At 46.5% G+C, this 16,122-nt stretch overlaps 1 protein-coding gene across 2 annotated transcripts in view; it reads right to left on the reverse strand.

Moving 5' to 3' along the window:
• ANXA13 (annexin A13) overlaps positions 1–16,122 on the reverse strand; it is a 55,846-nt gene that overhangs the window by 26,530 nt on the left and 13,194 nt on the right. For both annotated transcript variants that reach the window (XM_065895212.1, XM_065895211.1), the window contains one exon: positions 6,120–6,192. In XM_065895212.1, coding sequence (XP_065751284.1) covers positions 6,120–6,192 — 73 coding nt within the window. The remainder of the gene's footprint in view (positions 1–6,119; positions 6,193–16,122) is intronic.

Consider the following 16,122-nt stretch of genomic DNA (forward strand, 5'->3'; position numbering starts at 1 on the left):
GTGACCTCATTTTACATTTCACAGTATGTGTGTCATATAAGCAGTCCGTGCAGTGGAACAATTTCCTGTAAACATTTACAATGATTTGAGGCACTAGGGCCAGTCCCCAGTGGTTCTGGGAAAGACTTTTTAAAAAACTGAGAAAAGAAGGAACCTCAGCTCTGTTCATCTGACGCAGTAATTACACAGTAGAGGTCAGAACTGGGTGACCGTCAACCCCGGGAGTGCCACAGGGCCTCCTGGCTTTGGCTCTTCCAGCCATTTTCTGGGAACACACCGAGCTGAGTCTCAGCAGGGTGGGGACCTCTGGGTTTGAAGTTCCCTCCCCGATACCCCTGGGACTCTGGTGCCTAATGAGTGAGCCGCTTCCCAGCAGGCCCCAAAGCCAGCCACAGCCGTCTCTGCCCATAGCAGCTCCATAGCAGCTTTTCCCTCTAAGCCCCTGTTTCTGTGTTTCTCGGAGGGAGAATGACAAACATCCTCTTACATTTCAGAGAGGATAATAGGGGCTTCCCTGGTGGCGCAGTGGTTGAGAGTCTGCCTGCCGATGCAGGGGACACGGGTTCGTGCCCCGGTCCGGGAAGATCCCACATGCCGCGGAGCGTCTGGGCCCGTGAGCCATGGCCGCTGAGCCTGCGCGTCCGGAGCCTGTGCTCCGCAACGGGAGAGGACACAACAGTGAGAGGCCCGCGTCCCGAGAAAAAAAAAAAAAAAAAGAGAGGATAATGAATGTTGGGGTCCACACACTATCCACACGTCATCTTCAGAAGGGCCTTGCTGGGATGGGGGCAACAGGGTGGGCATGGAGCCCTGAGAGGAGGGCCTGTCAGTGTCAGCGTCGGGGGTTCTGGGTTAACCAAAACCCAGACCAAGCAGGTACTTAGGAGCCAGGAAAGCAGGGGCACCAAAGAAACCACAAACAAGGAAATTGTCAGTTTTATGATATTTGTAAGAATCAAATATTATTTTATGGTACAGCATTCTTATTACTTTGACTTGCACAGGTGGGTGAACGGCTGAGGACTTGCATAGGTGGGTGAACGGCTGAGGAGTGCACATAAACTTCTTGATGCCTAGGGCCTCTGACCTCACTCTACCTGATACAGTGGATGCATGTGGCTATTGAGGACTCAGGGCGTGGCTGGTCAAGTTGAAATGCTCTGCAAGCATAGACTACATACGGTCTTTTGGAGACTTAATTCAAAAAACGGGACGTCAAGTATCTCATGAATAACTTTGATATTGACTATCTGTTGAAATGATATTTTTGATACAGTATTGAGTTAGCTAAAGTATAATTAAAATTAATTTCACCAGCATTAAAAAAAAATTTGGCTTCTCAAAAATTAAAAATAGGGACTTCCCTGGTAGTCCAGTGGTTAAGACTCTGAGCTTCCAATGCAGGGGGTGGGGGTATGATCCCTGGTCGGGGAACAAAGATCCCACGTGCCTCGTGGCCAAAAAAAAAAAAAGCGGTTTGAGAGAGGTCTGTTTAAAAAAATATTAAAAGTGATCGGTATGCCTCACCTTGGTGGCTGTTGGACAGCATGGCCCTAGACATTTAAATCCAGACCTTGCAGGGCTGGTATAGCAACGAGATCTTGCAGACGAATTTTGCCAATGGTACGATTCTGCTTGGTCTTGCTCTTGTTAGTAGAGGTGGGAATTCTAGACCTTCATCCAAATGATATCTTTTCGAGATGGCCCTAGGTTGCAGCCACCCTACCTTCATCTCATATCTTTTTGACCTTGGGCAAGTATTTAACCTCTGAGCCTCGGCACTCTCATCTGTTGTCATTACAGTACAACTTTACAGGGGTGTTGGTAGGGTTACACAAGGTGATGTACGTGTGGTACCCAGCACAGAGCTTGGCACCTAGAAGCGGCTCTCCAACAGTCACCAGCACAAGAATGGCCTCGCCTTGTGGCCGCACCCACAGGAGGGGGTGGAGTACACGGCAGGGCTGGCATTCAGTAGGTGCTCCATCTGTGCTTGGCGAACTAAACTAGTGTGGTGGCTAAGAGCTTGGGGATTTATCATAAACCACAGCTGACTCATTCCCACACCCACTGCAGCTCCTGTCTCCAACCCACATCCAGATGCCAGGCCCTCACTCGAGAGGCAGCAGGGGGACACCTGTGAGGCTGGCTCAGCCGCTCAGCACAGCTCAGAACTATAAACATCCTGACACTTGCAGGCAGACATACCTCCCAACAGCTGTTGTCCGAATACAGGATTAGCCAGGACGTGAGCAAGGACCAGCTCCTCTCTGCTGAGCTTTCCTCTGATGCCCCCAAACCAACCTGCTTGTCATCCTTCATTCCCAGCCCCACCCCACCCATTTATTCAACAATACTTACTCTGTAGAAATCCCTTCTACCACTTTCCTACCAGATTGTCTCCCACCCCAGCTCCTTTGGGACTTCAGCATTTCTTGGGCAAGGCAGACTGTTCTATAGTTAGATAGTTCCTTATACAGAAGCAAAAGATGTCTTCCTAGAACTTCCGCTGTGGATCCCAGTTCTTTTCTCTGGAGTCACACAAAGAGTTTATGGCCATCTGTATTCTACCACAGTACCCATTCCTAGGAAAGTAAATCTGCACTGATTTACCTCTAAGTAAAAATCTGGCACTTGTCTTCATAAAACATTAGGCCAAGTGAAAGAAGCCAGACGCAAGAGGCCACCTATTGTATAATTCCAGGTACATGAAACGCCCAGAATAGGCAAATCCATAGAGACAGAAAGTGGACCAGTGATTGACTGGACCTGAAGGGAGGATAAAGCGGGAGTGGCTGTGAATCTATGTGGGGTTTCTTTTAGGTGATGAAAATGTTCTCGAATTAGAGGTGATGATTACACAATCCTGTGAATATACTAAACGCCACTAAATTATACGCTGTCAGAGGGTGGATTTTATGCTAGGTGAATTATAGCACGATAAGGAAAAGGAAAATTTAATAAAATAGCCTGTGGACTGAGATGGCTCCTACCAGCCATTTCTTCTCAGCCCTGTCCCACCCGCTGCCTCTGTGCTTCAGGCAATGATAGGAATTGGTTCCATCCCAGTGTTCACCACTTACGGGCTTGTGGCTTTGGGCTACTTAACTTGTCACAGCCTCTTTCCTCATCTGAAAAGTGGATTTTTGTGAGAATAACTTAATGAGATTTTGTATATAAAGCGCTTGGCTCAATGCCTAGAATATTAAAAGTTCCCCAGTAGATGTAAGAAAATAAAGTTGAGGAAATTAATCAACCTTGCCCCTTGGTCCCTCTATCTTTTTTCTCCCAAGGCAATGCCCCCTCAAATGCCCTCACTTTCTTGTTCCTCTGGAACCCCTGATCAGCAAACCCGGGGTCAACCTAACATCCATTTCCCCTGTCCTCCCTTTAGGCTGCAGGAGAAAATCACAGAGCCGTGTGGGCTGAGCCAACGTGAAATCGTGGTCTCTCTAGGCAACGGAGACCTCACAGGGGACCAGCAGTCATTTCCTGGTCATCTCTACTCAACGTCTATGCCAAAGCACCACTCACACCTCATACTACGTCGTCAAACCCAACACTTTGAGCAGATAACCTCGCCTCCCACCTTACTGAGCAATGTCACATTGCCAGGCCAGAGCTCCTTCAACGTTCTGCCCCTGTTACCCCCATGAATGTATCAATTCCAGCTCTCAGTCGCACCTCCTCTTTCCATTCAAGGTCAATCCTGATATCTGTGGTTTGAACTTCCCCCTCCTCCAGGCTTTCTAAAATCTTGTTTTTGTCAGCAACCCCCTTTCCCTCCTGTATTTACAAGCTCTCCCTTTCAGTGGACTCCCTCTTTATGTGTCTAGTCTCCCGTCACCTCAACATTCTGTCAGCTGTGAGCCTCTCTCTTCTCTGATGGGATAGAACCTCATCCCCATTTTCACCCCAGTGAAGGGCAATGAACCTTGTACTTCCAGCTGTCTGCTGAGAACCACTCTGGCAGAGATGGTCAATTTATTCTTAGCTGTAAAATCCAGCTCTCACTCTTCATCTTACTTGACCTCAGGGTGGATAGGGTTTTATACTGGTTCCCACTCCTTTCTTCTGGGAACTCTCTTTTCCCTTTACTTCTGGAGACACATTCTCTCCTGTTTCCCATCTTGTCTCTTTGGCCACTCCTTCCTGGTCTCACTTTTACATTTGCTTTAAATGCTGGGATTTCCTGCATCTCTCCTCTCTTTACACAGACTTCCTGGGTGAGCGCATCCTCACCCATAGCTTCAACCACCACCCACGTGTTGGTGTCTCCCAAGTCGACCGTCTCTGTCCACGTCTCTCTCCCGGGTTCTAGACATATTTCTACTAACGTGGGTCATTCCATTGGATTTTCTCAGACACTTGAATTCAACATGTCTAAAGTAAGCCCTACACTTTCACCAGCACACTGGAGGCTCCTTTTATACTCCTTTTCTCGATGAATGATAACACCTATCTCGTTCCCTGAGACAGAAACCTGGGGGTTCTTTCTGACTTCTCACTTTACCTCACACGCCGACTGGTCTGTGACCAACCCCTGTGGTGTCTGACCATTAATGCCTCAAATCTTTTCCTTCTTGTCTGTACTCACTGCCCAGCAGCCTCATCATCTGTCCCCTGGTCACCTCCGAACTTGTCCCCCTATCTCCCTTCCCACCGTCCTCCCGTCAACTCTCTGTGCTGCTTTCCAGATGAATTCTTGCTCGATTCCACCTTGTTTCAGAATAAAGTGCAGGTCCCTAAACATGTCACACATGACCCTCCAGAGAAGGTGCTTAATAAGTGTTTGTTGCTTTGTTGAGTGAATGTGAGATGTGTGTTAAAGAGCTCTGAAGGCCCCCATGGAGATGAAAGCTGCCCTAAGCTAGGAAGGTCATCAGCTGGTGGTCAAGAGCAGGAAATTAATTCCTGCCTGGGCTTAATGCTAGCTGGACCACCTACTCAGTAGATGTGTGAGTCCAGACAAGTCATTTAGCCCCTCTGAGCCTCACTTTAATCATCTGGAAAATTAGGATTAAATGAGGTTTGCTATTGTCAAATGAAGTAATGCATGCAAAATGTATGGCAAAAGAGTTCAATAAACATTACCTATTATTAGAAAGCTGCCTTTTCTGTACAGTTCCAGAACTTAAGATACCATTGAAGGCAGGTAAGTCTGTTCTTTGGCCTCCTCCTTTTTCTTCTCTTATTCAGTAGGGCTCTCAGCATGAGAAGTCGATACTGGCCACCTCCGCCTTCTTTTCCACTCAAGAGCTAGTATTCCAAATTATCACCCAAACTCCATACTCCACTGTCAAACCCATGTCTTTAGCAGGTAACTTTGCCTCACACTCATGGAGCCATGTCCCATTACTAGGCATGACCGCCTTCAGCCTTCTCCTCTTACAACACCCATGAATGTATCTATTTTTGCACTCAGTCTTCCCTCCCTCCCCTCTGCCCTCCCACTCAAGGTAAATCCTTCCATCTGAGCTTCAAATTCCACCTTCTTCCAAGCTTCTGGGACTAGAACCTTGTTTTATCAGTGACTTCCTTGGGTTCCAGAGCCTCTTTTCATGGCCCTAGCCCTAGACGCTCCCTCCCTCATCTCACCTTGTTCCTGGGTTTACCTTACTCCTGATCTCTTGCTTAGTCACCCATCCTTGGCCATGCACTTAGGCCTGGATGTAAATAGTTGCTCCAGTGTTGCCTCTTGATTCTCAACCTTGGCCACAGTTTTATCTCCACTTGCTCTGCTCGTAGATACAGCTTCCAGGTCCCTAATCCAGTTCTCATCAGCCCTGATTCCCTACCAACTCCCATAAAAGGCATAAGAGGGTTTAGATGACATTAGAATTGTATAAATGACACTTCTCATGAAGTTTCCCCCATCTCAAGTTCAAATTAAATGTCATAATATTAAATTTCTAGCTGTTATGTTGAATCCTGACAAGTAATAGGACCTGCTTATAACTTTGGGAACTTTTATAAAGGGAACCTTAAAAGTGATCAACTTAGCTTGGAAGATACGAGATAAGTGGGAGGTCATCTTCCTAAGATCGTGGGAAAGTTGGACATGAGATCAAGTTTAATCAACTTCAGTAGTAAATTAGCAAACAAAATATCTTTCATACCCATTCCTTTGCAGGCTTTGTTCAGCTTTTTGGCATCTCGATCAGCATCAAAACCCTGATCTTTCTCTTTGGCCTAGAAAAAAATAATTGAAAAGGTTGAGTGGACAATATAGGCATTTAATAATTATCTCTGGCTGAAGTTGGCAGCTAACGGGAAGACCAAGCAGTCATCCAAACGAGGGACCAGCCGCCGCTTTACACATGGGTACATGTGGAAATCAGCTGGGGAAACTCTGGCCCCAGAGAGATGGCTGGTGCTCCCTGGAGCCAGCTGGACTTGGATGACCATGGAGAATGGCCCCCTGTGTTCTCGAGGACAATCAGCCCTGCCAAGTCGGGGAGAAGTGATTTTCATATTAACCCCACCTTTGTGTGTCTGTCTCTGAAACAGAGAGCAATACAGTGGACCAATGTCCTGGAATGCTGGTTTTCAACCTTCGCCACGGGACACAGTATGTCTAGAGAACAGGTGTTTTTGGCCAGAAGCTGAGGATTCTAGGATCTTATTACAGATCCATTTGACAATCTGGGCTACAAGCTTTACCATTCACACAATGAGAGACATAATATTTAGCTTGCCAGAGATAAACCTATGGACGAGCAATAACAGAGTTATTGGTTTTTACCGCTCCTTGGGGAGAAAAAGTTCTGTATATATACTAATGTTTCCCATACTTCAGTCATTGGCATAATACATGCACTGAATGTCCACAGCTATCTATGTCTACATTATTATTATTTGCTTATTATTTTTCTTTCAATTGACCTACTTTGTTTTCGCTTATTTTTCAAAAAGAAACTTTCTATTAGCACTGAAGTGGAAAACCAGTGTTGCTTGCCTAAACAAAAGGTAAGCATAAAAATCAATGCATGGCTATTAAAAATTTACAAGATGTGGGCTTCCCTGGTGGCGCAGTGGTTGAGAGTCCGCCTGCCGATGCAGGGGACATGGGTTCGTGCCCCGGTCCGGGAGGATCCCACATGCCGCAGAGCGGCTGGGCCCGTGAGCCATGGCCGCTGAGCCTGCGCGTCTGGAGCCTGTGCTCCGCAACAGGAGAGGCCACAACAGTGAGAGGCCTGCGTACCGCAAAAAAAAAAAAAAAAAAAAAAAAAAAATTAAAGATGTGAGGTTAGTTGCACTCATGCAACGAGTAGCTTTGAACACACCCTGTGTTTTCTCTTTGTCTTTCCTCACAGACATGGTCTTTGATGACATATGCCACTTATTTCCCATCCTTCAGTGAAGGCTGGTTTAAGTGCTACTGTCTACACTCCCCGATTTCCCTGTCCCTCCCTTCATTTCTCTGGGCACCTATTACGAATGAGCAGTACACCACATAAAGCACAGAGGACGAGTTGCATTTATCTGCCTGGTATCCCTACGTCCTTTGGGGGACTTCCCCTCCCCCATTTCATGTGGTCTCACGGGGGGATGTCAGTCATGAAGCTTGATTCCCATCGTCCTGCCCTTGGGTGGACACGCACCCTGTCACTCTGGCACTAGTGACTGGTTCAGGAGTGGGGATGTAATCCAAGCAGGGTCAATTAGAGTTTTCCCTGGGTTGATATATAGATATTGAGAGAGAGATGTCTCTCCCTGCTGGGTTTGCTAAGCCAACAGAGTGTGAGTCTAGGGCTGTTGGCAGCCATGCTGTCCACTACATGAAGGAAGCGTGGGTTCAGAATGAAGCAAAGCAAAGACAAGAAGGGTGGAAATGGAGAGAGAGAGAGAAAGAGAGAGGGAAAGATTGAGGTTGAATAACTATGGACTGGAGGAAGGCTGGCTTCTAGGTTTTGGTTAATGGAGAATCATATAATCTTAAGAGCCAAAGGGATCTCAGGGCCCCCATCACCCCACTGCCTTTTGGAACGTAGTCCATTGGCCCATCTTGAAGTATCCATTCCTGAAACAAGCTGGGAGAGGGACTCACATTTGTTGAGCGCCCGCCATGTGCTAGACAACTTCTTCATTGACAGACCTTTCTTCATTATTCACAGGGAAGAGTAGGCATTTGCTGTCTGCTTTACAGAGGAGGAAGCCTGGATTCAGGCAGGTTAGGGAATTTTTCTGTGGTCTTGCAGGATGCAGGTTTGCACCAGCTCAGTCTGCCTCCTGAATCTCATGCTCTTGGGTCCCGTGCACCATCCTGCCTCACACTCTAATTATGACTGGGGCCTTCACGTTCGGCAGAGCGATGGCGTGTCCCATGTTCCTTTCCCAATCTTTTGTGGGCTGTAAGAAGGCTATCTGGTGCTTCTGAAGGCTTGTTGGGAGGACCAGAGACGTAATTTGTGGGGCTCAGTGGAAAAGGAAAGTGTAGGGCTCCTTGTTCAAAAATAATTAAGAATTTCCAGATGGTGACATCAGAGCATTAAACGAAGAGCAGGGCCTTTCTGAGCGTGGGGCCCTGTGCAGCTGCACAGGCTGCACACTGACCAAGACCACCCTGCCTTTTGATCACATTCTAAAAGGGCTGGTTCTCGGGGTGTGGGAGTGTGGGAAGTAGCAATCTCAAAGAAGTAAATTGTGTCTTTGCTTTTCATCAGGAGTATTAGGTGCGACCTAGGAAGTGAGGTAGAGTTAAACCGGAGCTGCAGAAATCTCGTGACAGTCTTCATAAACTATTCTGTGTGTCATTTTAGCCTCATCGGTGCAAGAGTTTGGTGGACTTATTATCTATCCCACTTCACAACTGACAAGTTGGAACAGAGAATGGCTGTGAACTTGTGAATGGCTGTTCAGGTTATGCCTGGCCTGAGGGCAGCGGGAGCTGGGTCTTGCTGGGGATACGCTTGCCAAGCTCTGTGCTGGCAGGGCTGCTTCTCCCCCAGAGGAATACTTTTTCCTCATTTGCTCAAAGATGCTGTCAGGGCTTGCAGAAGCCATGAGGAGACTTGGTTAAGATCACCTGGCTAGGTAACGGCTGAATCGGAGCCAGGGCTCGAACCAGGACTGTCTGACTGTCAGGTATGAAATGACATTCCCTCTCTGTTTTAGCAAGATGGTTCCATGATACAAATATCATAGAGTTATAAGAGTGGAGGGATGGGAAAAGGACCCTCCGAACATGTCCAGTTTGTTTATCCAAGGCCAAAAAATGAGTAAAAATAAATGTCTTTTAGTCCAAAATAATAGTAATGTCTGGTGGGGTGGCGTGGGGTGCAGTGGGAGAGTGTTGAACTCCATGTTAGGAATAAAGATGATATTGAGACTTAATTTTTTCCTTTTTTGCTTTACAAATAATGCAGCGTAGAAGTCTGTATCAGATGCATGACCCTCAGCAGGGCAGGTTGAAGTCACTGTCCCCTTCTAGGAATGAATGACTCTTAGCCATGTTGGTTAGCTTTCCTTATCAGAAGAGAATTCCAGCTTGTTCCTAGTAACAGCAGGATATTTGATGTCAGAGGGAAGGAACCATGTGACGTGATTTAAAAAGGAAAGAGAGAAAAAGAAAACAGTCTGTGTGGAAGGAATCTTCCCCTCGGCATGGCTGGGACTGTGTCTACAATGGATGCATTCATCAGCGATGGCCAGTGTTGATGCAAGGGGTGTCCTTGGCTTGTTCCAATGATCTGGGTAACGAATTTCTCGGGAATATACACGGAAAGGACATTCCACCTCCATTGTTCATTGTTAGTGGGCCAGGCAGCTGACTTTGGGGCCTTGGGCCTGTTTGCCCATCAGGAGATTTTGTGTTTGAAACCTGAGGCCGCTGAACAGAACTTCCATATAAAGCAGGTCTGCGAGAACGTGAGTCAGACACAAAACGGGGGTGCAGGGGACTCCAGGATGGGGACAGAGGGTTGAGTTTGTGAGGGTTGAGACAAATAAATGGATAGTTCGCCTGCTCTCAACTACGAGGTGTAAAAGAGATGGGGCAACATTCCTTCTTTTGGTTTTGTTTTGTTTTGATTTGTTATTTTTTAAACAGTATTTTCATTGACACTCAGAAGACACATTAAAAAAGACATGATGTTAGATGTTAATAAAAATGATTACAGGGCTTCTCTGGTGGCGCAGTGGTTGAGAGTCCGCCTGCCAATGCAGGGGACACAGGTTCGTGCCCCGGTCCGGGAAGATCCCACATGCCGCGGAGCGGCTGGGCCCGTGAGCCATGGCCGCTGAGCCTGCGCGTCCGGAGCCCGTGCTCCGCAATGGGAGAGGCCACAACAGTGAGAGTCCCGTGTACCGCAAAAAAAAAAAAAAAAAAAAAAAAAGATTACAGAGTCTGGGTTTGAGCCCACGTGGATCTAAGTTTGAATGTGGTCCTGCCCCTCAGCAGTCATGTAAAGTTGGACCATTTAAACTCTAAGCCACCATTTCCTCATCTGTAAAATGGGGGCAGTGTCTGCCTTCTGAGATCTGGGGCTTACGTGAGATAACATTTCCAGTGCCAGATATTTAGAGGAACCACAGGCAAGCTTGTCCTGCCTCTGCTGCTTTGGGCCAACTCTTGGGTTTTGTCTTGTAGTGATATTTAGGGTTTTGATTCTGCGTATATTGACTTGACAAATTTGGAAGGTATACATGTAGAAATAAACAGACATCTTCCAAACGATATTGTGAGATTCTGTCACCTATCTATCCATCTATCCATCTGTTATCTATCTCGCAATGCCCCAGACACCGTGTTTATAATAGGTAGCCACCGAGGATATAATAGTCAACTTTAAGAACATAGGTTTCTAGTCAGACTAGATTTGAATCCCAGCGGTACTGCTTATTGCTTCTGTGACCTCGGGCAAGTTTGGGAACCTTTCTGTGCTGTGGTTGCCTCATGGCAAAATGCGGGTAATAATACCCCCTATCTCATAGGTCTCTTGTGAGAGTTTCAATGAAGTCATTCATGCAAAACATCTAAAATGAGGCCTAGCAGAGGGCACGGGCTCGATAAATGTAAACAATATTTGTTGAAGGCAGATCAGTAAGGACCTTTCCAGAATATTGCCTGAGGGGTTTTCACCTTGTAAATGGCACTCTGAGGATCAGTTTTTCATTCATTGCCTGCAGTTGGGATCCAGGCATGCATTTCACCCAGGGCAGTAAAATGGTTAAAAATTCAGGCTCTGTGGAGTCCAGGTGATCTGGGCTGACACCGCAACACCATATTCTGGCCAGTGTGCTAATTCGCACCCCTGGGTGTGAGGGTCCCATTGAGATACAAGGCAGGTGCAGTGCTGGCCATCATGCTGGTGTGTCAGGCTCAAAATGGAACGAATACTCCTAACTCTACAAAGGGCGCTGCCTGGTGCGTGACTACGCTGGGAGCTTTTCTGTTTTGTTCTTCCTTCTAGTGCGTCTACATGTCAGTTTTCTGTGTTTTCATGTTCTTGCATTTAAAACAAGGAAACGAATGAACGATTTTTTTCTGGAGGGAGGATGCGGAGAAAATAAACTGAAATTTTAGGAGCCTAGGAAGCAGTGTCACCTGGGCAGAAAGAATGTTGAAAACACCCACTCTGAAATGACTCAGGGATGTGCCAGCTTCAGCACAGCAACCGCCCAGGAAGAAGCGTGGCTCTGCATCTGATATCCCCAGGCAGAAGGGCCAGAGTGGAGCAACAGACACCTGCTCAAAGGCTTCTGACCCAGTACAGTTCAAGGAAGGCTTAACTCTTAAGATCGAAAGGGGGTTTCCAGAAATCTGCCTCCACTCACAGCAAACTCTGGGGAAGGGGTGTGTGAAAAAGTTAGCTGAGGGCTGTGTTTGCAAACTCATTGCTCTATACATTATATAGTAACCAAAATTTTCCAGGTGGGTCATCCAACCTGCGTATACCCTTATTTAAATACACTCCTGCCCATCAGTAGGAATGACCTGATCAGGTGACCTCATCTTCTATTTGGATAACATCAACACTGGAAAATAAGAATATACTGTCCCACGAGAGACATGTGAATTCATTAAAAAGCAATACACAGCAGGCAAATTAGACCATCCTCTGAACAGTTCCTCTCTTTTCCCCTGCTTCCTCTCCTCCCTTCTCTTTTCCCTTTTCCTTCTTCCCTTTTCTCCTTCCACCTCCTTTTTTTCTTCCCTCCTCTTCCTTCAACAAACAAGTACTGAACGTCTCTTGCGTCGCAAGCACTACCCCGGGTGAGGGGGGCACTCAATGTCTATGAGTCGTAGCCCCTGTCCTCAGAGAAATCAACATGGAAATAGATCAATGACAATTGCGTTATGATACGTAAGCACTTTGGCTGCCAATAGCTGAGAGGAGAAAGGGGAATTTTTATGGAGAAGTTGACATGTGTGCTGGTTCTTGAAAGATGAGTAGGAGTTAGGCAAGCAGAAAAAAAGGGGGAAGAGGAGGGGTGGAGGTGGGGGAAAGGATATTCCAGGGAGAGACTACAGCATGCTGCTTTCTGGGTCTGTGTACATGTGTGCTTACTATGACCTGTCACAGCGCCGCTGCAGAACAAACATGATTGATCTAAATGTGACATAAAGACACAATGTGGACTTGGGAGTCAGACCTACTGTGTCCAGTTACGCTTTGCCTCTTGCTGGTCGTAGGACCTAGGGCAAGCTGACCCATCTCCCCGAGCCTTTGTCGTCTCATCTTCACAGTGGAGGTGCACCAGCTCATGGGTAGTGTGAAGTTTGGATGCAGTTGTGTCCGGGATGCAGTAGCACAGTGCCGGATGACAGTAAGCACACAGTGGGTGGCACGTAGGAGGTGGGATGCTGGGTGACATAAGGTTGTAAGGGTCATTTGTAAACTCTGAAATAATATCAAAATGTAATGGGAGTGGCATTTGGATTGTTTGCTCCCCAGAAGGCTTGTCTGACTGCAGTCTCCTCGGTAAATATTTAAAAGTGGTTGCTTGGTATCCAGACTCTGAGACAGGAAGTCTCCGAGGAAACGCTGGGGAGCAGAGGGCAGAGGGCTCTCTGTACACTGATCTAAAGAGGGCTACTGTTTGAGCTGACATGGAATCAGGAGCGGGGCTGGGGAGACTAGAAAGAGGGCCAGGATTAGAACTAAGTGATGGCCTGCTCTTATTAGGAGCAAAATGAAGGCCGTGCTGGGGAGAGGCCCAGACATGCCTGTGTTCTCCTCAGCGTTAGCAATGACCATCCCCATGCTAGTTACTGGTACTTGAGTTAACATTGGCCGTTTAGGCTAAACTCGCCTTGTATAGACTTGGGGATACTGAGGTTCATTTTGGGAGAGAGACTTCTTTCTGATCACATAGGTAACCCCCCTGTTCCAAGATATCTACCCTTGAATCTGGCGTGATGCTATTTCTCTCCTTATCGTTTCTAAGTCTCTGTTTTCCATCTGAAAGATGGTAATAATAGTATCTGTCTCTTGTGGGTTGTTGTGAGGATATGGATCAAAAGTGCTGAGCCGGATGCTGGCATGTGGGGAGGGCTCAGCCTTATTTTTATTACTTCCTTCCCTTTTGACCTGATTCCTGCTGAGTGTCGAATGAGCGCCTGACATGGTGCCTTGTGTGGCAACTTTAAAATAGCTGATTACATAATTCTCTCCTAAATCAGAAACGATTTTGTACTTGTAGAGAAGTAGTAGCAGGAGCTAAGAGTTTAAGAGAAATTTATGGGAGAAACACTTCAAATTGAGAATGACAGCTGAATATTACGCACTTACTAAGTGCCAGGCACTGGTCCAAGCAATTTACGTATAGTCACTCAGTCCTCACAGCAACCCTATGAAGTAGGTATTATGACCTCCTATTTTGCAGATGAGGAAATCAAAGCACAGAGAGGTTAATTAATTGCCTGAGGTCACACAGCTAGTAAGTAATGGAATTCAAACCTACACAGTCTGGATACAGAAACTCTACTATTGACTTCTCATCAACCATTTTTTTTTGGTCCTGTCAAAATTATTTATTTAAAAAATTTAATGATAGAAAGCTCATTTCAACTATTAGAATGCTGTATTTTTAGTAGAAACACCAGTTGAGACCTGTGACTTGTCTGCTGACCAGAGAAGCTGAGGACCACTTGCATGACCATGGGATCAATATATATTCTTGATGATGAGAAAATAGGACGTGAAATGAAAAATGAAGGCCAGTTATCACTATTTGCAAGGCAAAAGGGACAGCCTCTCTCAGGGCAAAGTGTGTGTGCAGGAGAGGCGTTATTATCAAACTCTGCTCCCAATATTCCTTCGGAGTCAAATAGAATCATATTTTCTGCTTCTTTTCTGTAAACTGGGACTAATACCTGCTGTAGCCAGCAGCATCTTAGGAAGATAAAATAAGACAGTGTGATTCACTGCAGCATCATTCACAATAGCCAAGATATGGAAACAACATATGTGTCTGTCAACGGATGAATATATAAAGAGGATGTGGTAGAAAGAAAGAAAGAAAGAAACGAAGGAAGGAAGGAAAGAAGGAAGAAAAGGAATATATATATATATATTTATTTATTTATTTATTTTTTTGCGGTACGTGGGCCTCTCACTGCTATGGCCTCTCCCGTTGCGGAGCACAGGCTCCGGACGCGCAGGCTCAGCGGCCATGGCTCACGGGCCCAGCCGCTCCGCGGCATGTGGGATCTTCCTGGACCGGGGCACGAACCCGCGTGCCCTGCATCGGCAGGCAGACTCCCAACCACTGCGCCACCAGGGAAGCCCGAAAAGGAATATTATATATAAAGGAATATTACTCAGCCACGAGAAAGAAGGAAATCCTGTTATTTGTGACAACATGGATGGACCTTGAGGTCATTCTGCTAGGTGAAATAAGTCAGAGAAAGACAAATACTGTATGATATCATTTATATGTGGAATCTAAAAAAGCTGAACTCATAGAGGCAGAGACTAGGATGGTGGTTACCAGGGACTAGGGGAAAGGGGGAGAGGTTGGCCAGAGGGTACGAACTTGCAGTTATAAGATGAATAAGTTCTGGTGGTCTAATGTACAGCATAGTGATGATAGTTAAATAATACAGAAACTATATATATATAAATGGTATTATATATAAATATATATATTATATATATAAACGGTATTATATGCTTGAAAGTTGCTAAGAAAGCATCTTAAATGTTCTCACCACAAAAAAGAAACGGTAACTAAGTGCCATGCTGCAGGTGTTAGCTAATGCTATGCTGGTAATCATTTTGCAATCTATAAGTGTATTAAATTGACACAGTGCACACCTTAAACTTACGTAATATTATGCGTCAATTGTATATTTCAATAAAGCTGGGGGAAAAAAGACAATGAGAGTACTGGGCAGAGAGATCTCATAATGGTAATCAGAGCTGGCCAGGGAGGGACTGGCTTTTCTGACCGTCTCCAACAGGCTCTCAGGACTCTTCCTCCTTCTCTCCCCATCTCACCCCAAATCTTCCAGTTCCCCCTTTCCTAAAGCATCTTGCCCTTAGCTCACAGGGATCGTCGTTCGAGGACCACGGTGTGCCAGGGAGTTGCATTTTAGCGGAGGCATTTTGAAGACTGAAAAGGCATGAGGCCAGCAGGATGGCCAGTTTCTGATGTTTGCTCCTTTCGGGTGACTGCTTTCCAACCTGATAAACTGTCAAACATTTTCACAGGTAAAAGGCCACTTCTCGGGCTTCCCAGGTGGCGCAGTGGTTGAGAGTCCGCCTGCTGATGCAGGGGACGCGGGTTCGTGCCCCGGTCCGGGAGGATCCCACATGCCGCGGAGCGGCTGGGCCCGTGAGCCATGGCCGCTGGGCCTGCGCGTCCGGAGCCTATGCTCCGCAGTGGGAGAGGCCACAACAGTGAGAGGCCCACGTACCGCAAAAAAAAAAAAGAAAAAAAAAAGGTCACTTCTCCCTATTGACAGAATCTATGCAAAATGACTGCCAGTTTGTCTTATTAGCAAGGGGCCTATCAGTGTGAGGTAGGGGAGGCAGAGGACAGATGCTGTGATGGATTCCTCACTGTCCTACCTGAGTCCTCAGAGGGCCAAAGAAGCTTGGGGACTGACAGCACGGATCCTCGTGCCCATCCATTTTTTAAACACCTGGTTGCCCACCATTCATTCTAGGGGCA

This window comes from Phocoena phocoena, chromosome 17 (assembly GCF_963924675.1).
Source record: "Phocoena phocoena chromosome 17, mPhoPho1.1, whole genome shotgun sequence".
Lineage (NCBI taxonomy): Eukaryota > Metazoa > Chordata > Mammalia > Artiodactyla > Phocoenidae > Phocoena > Phocoena phocoena.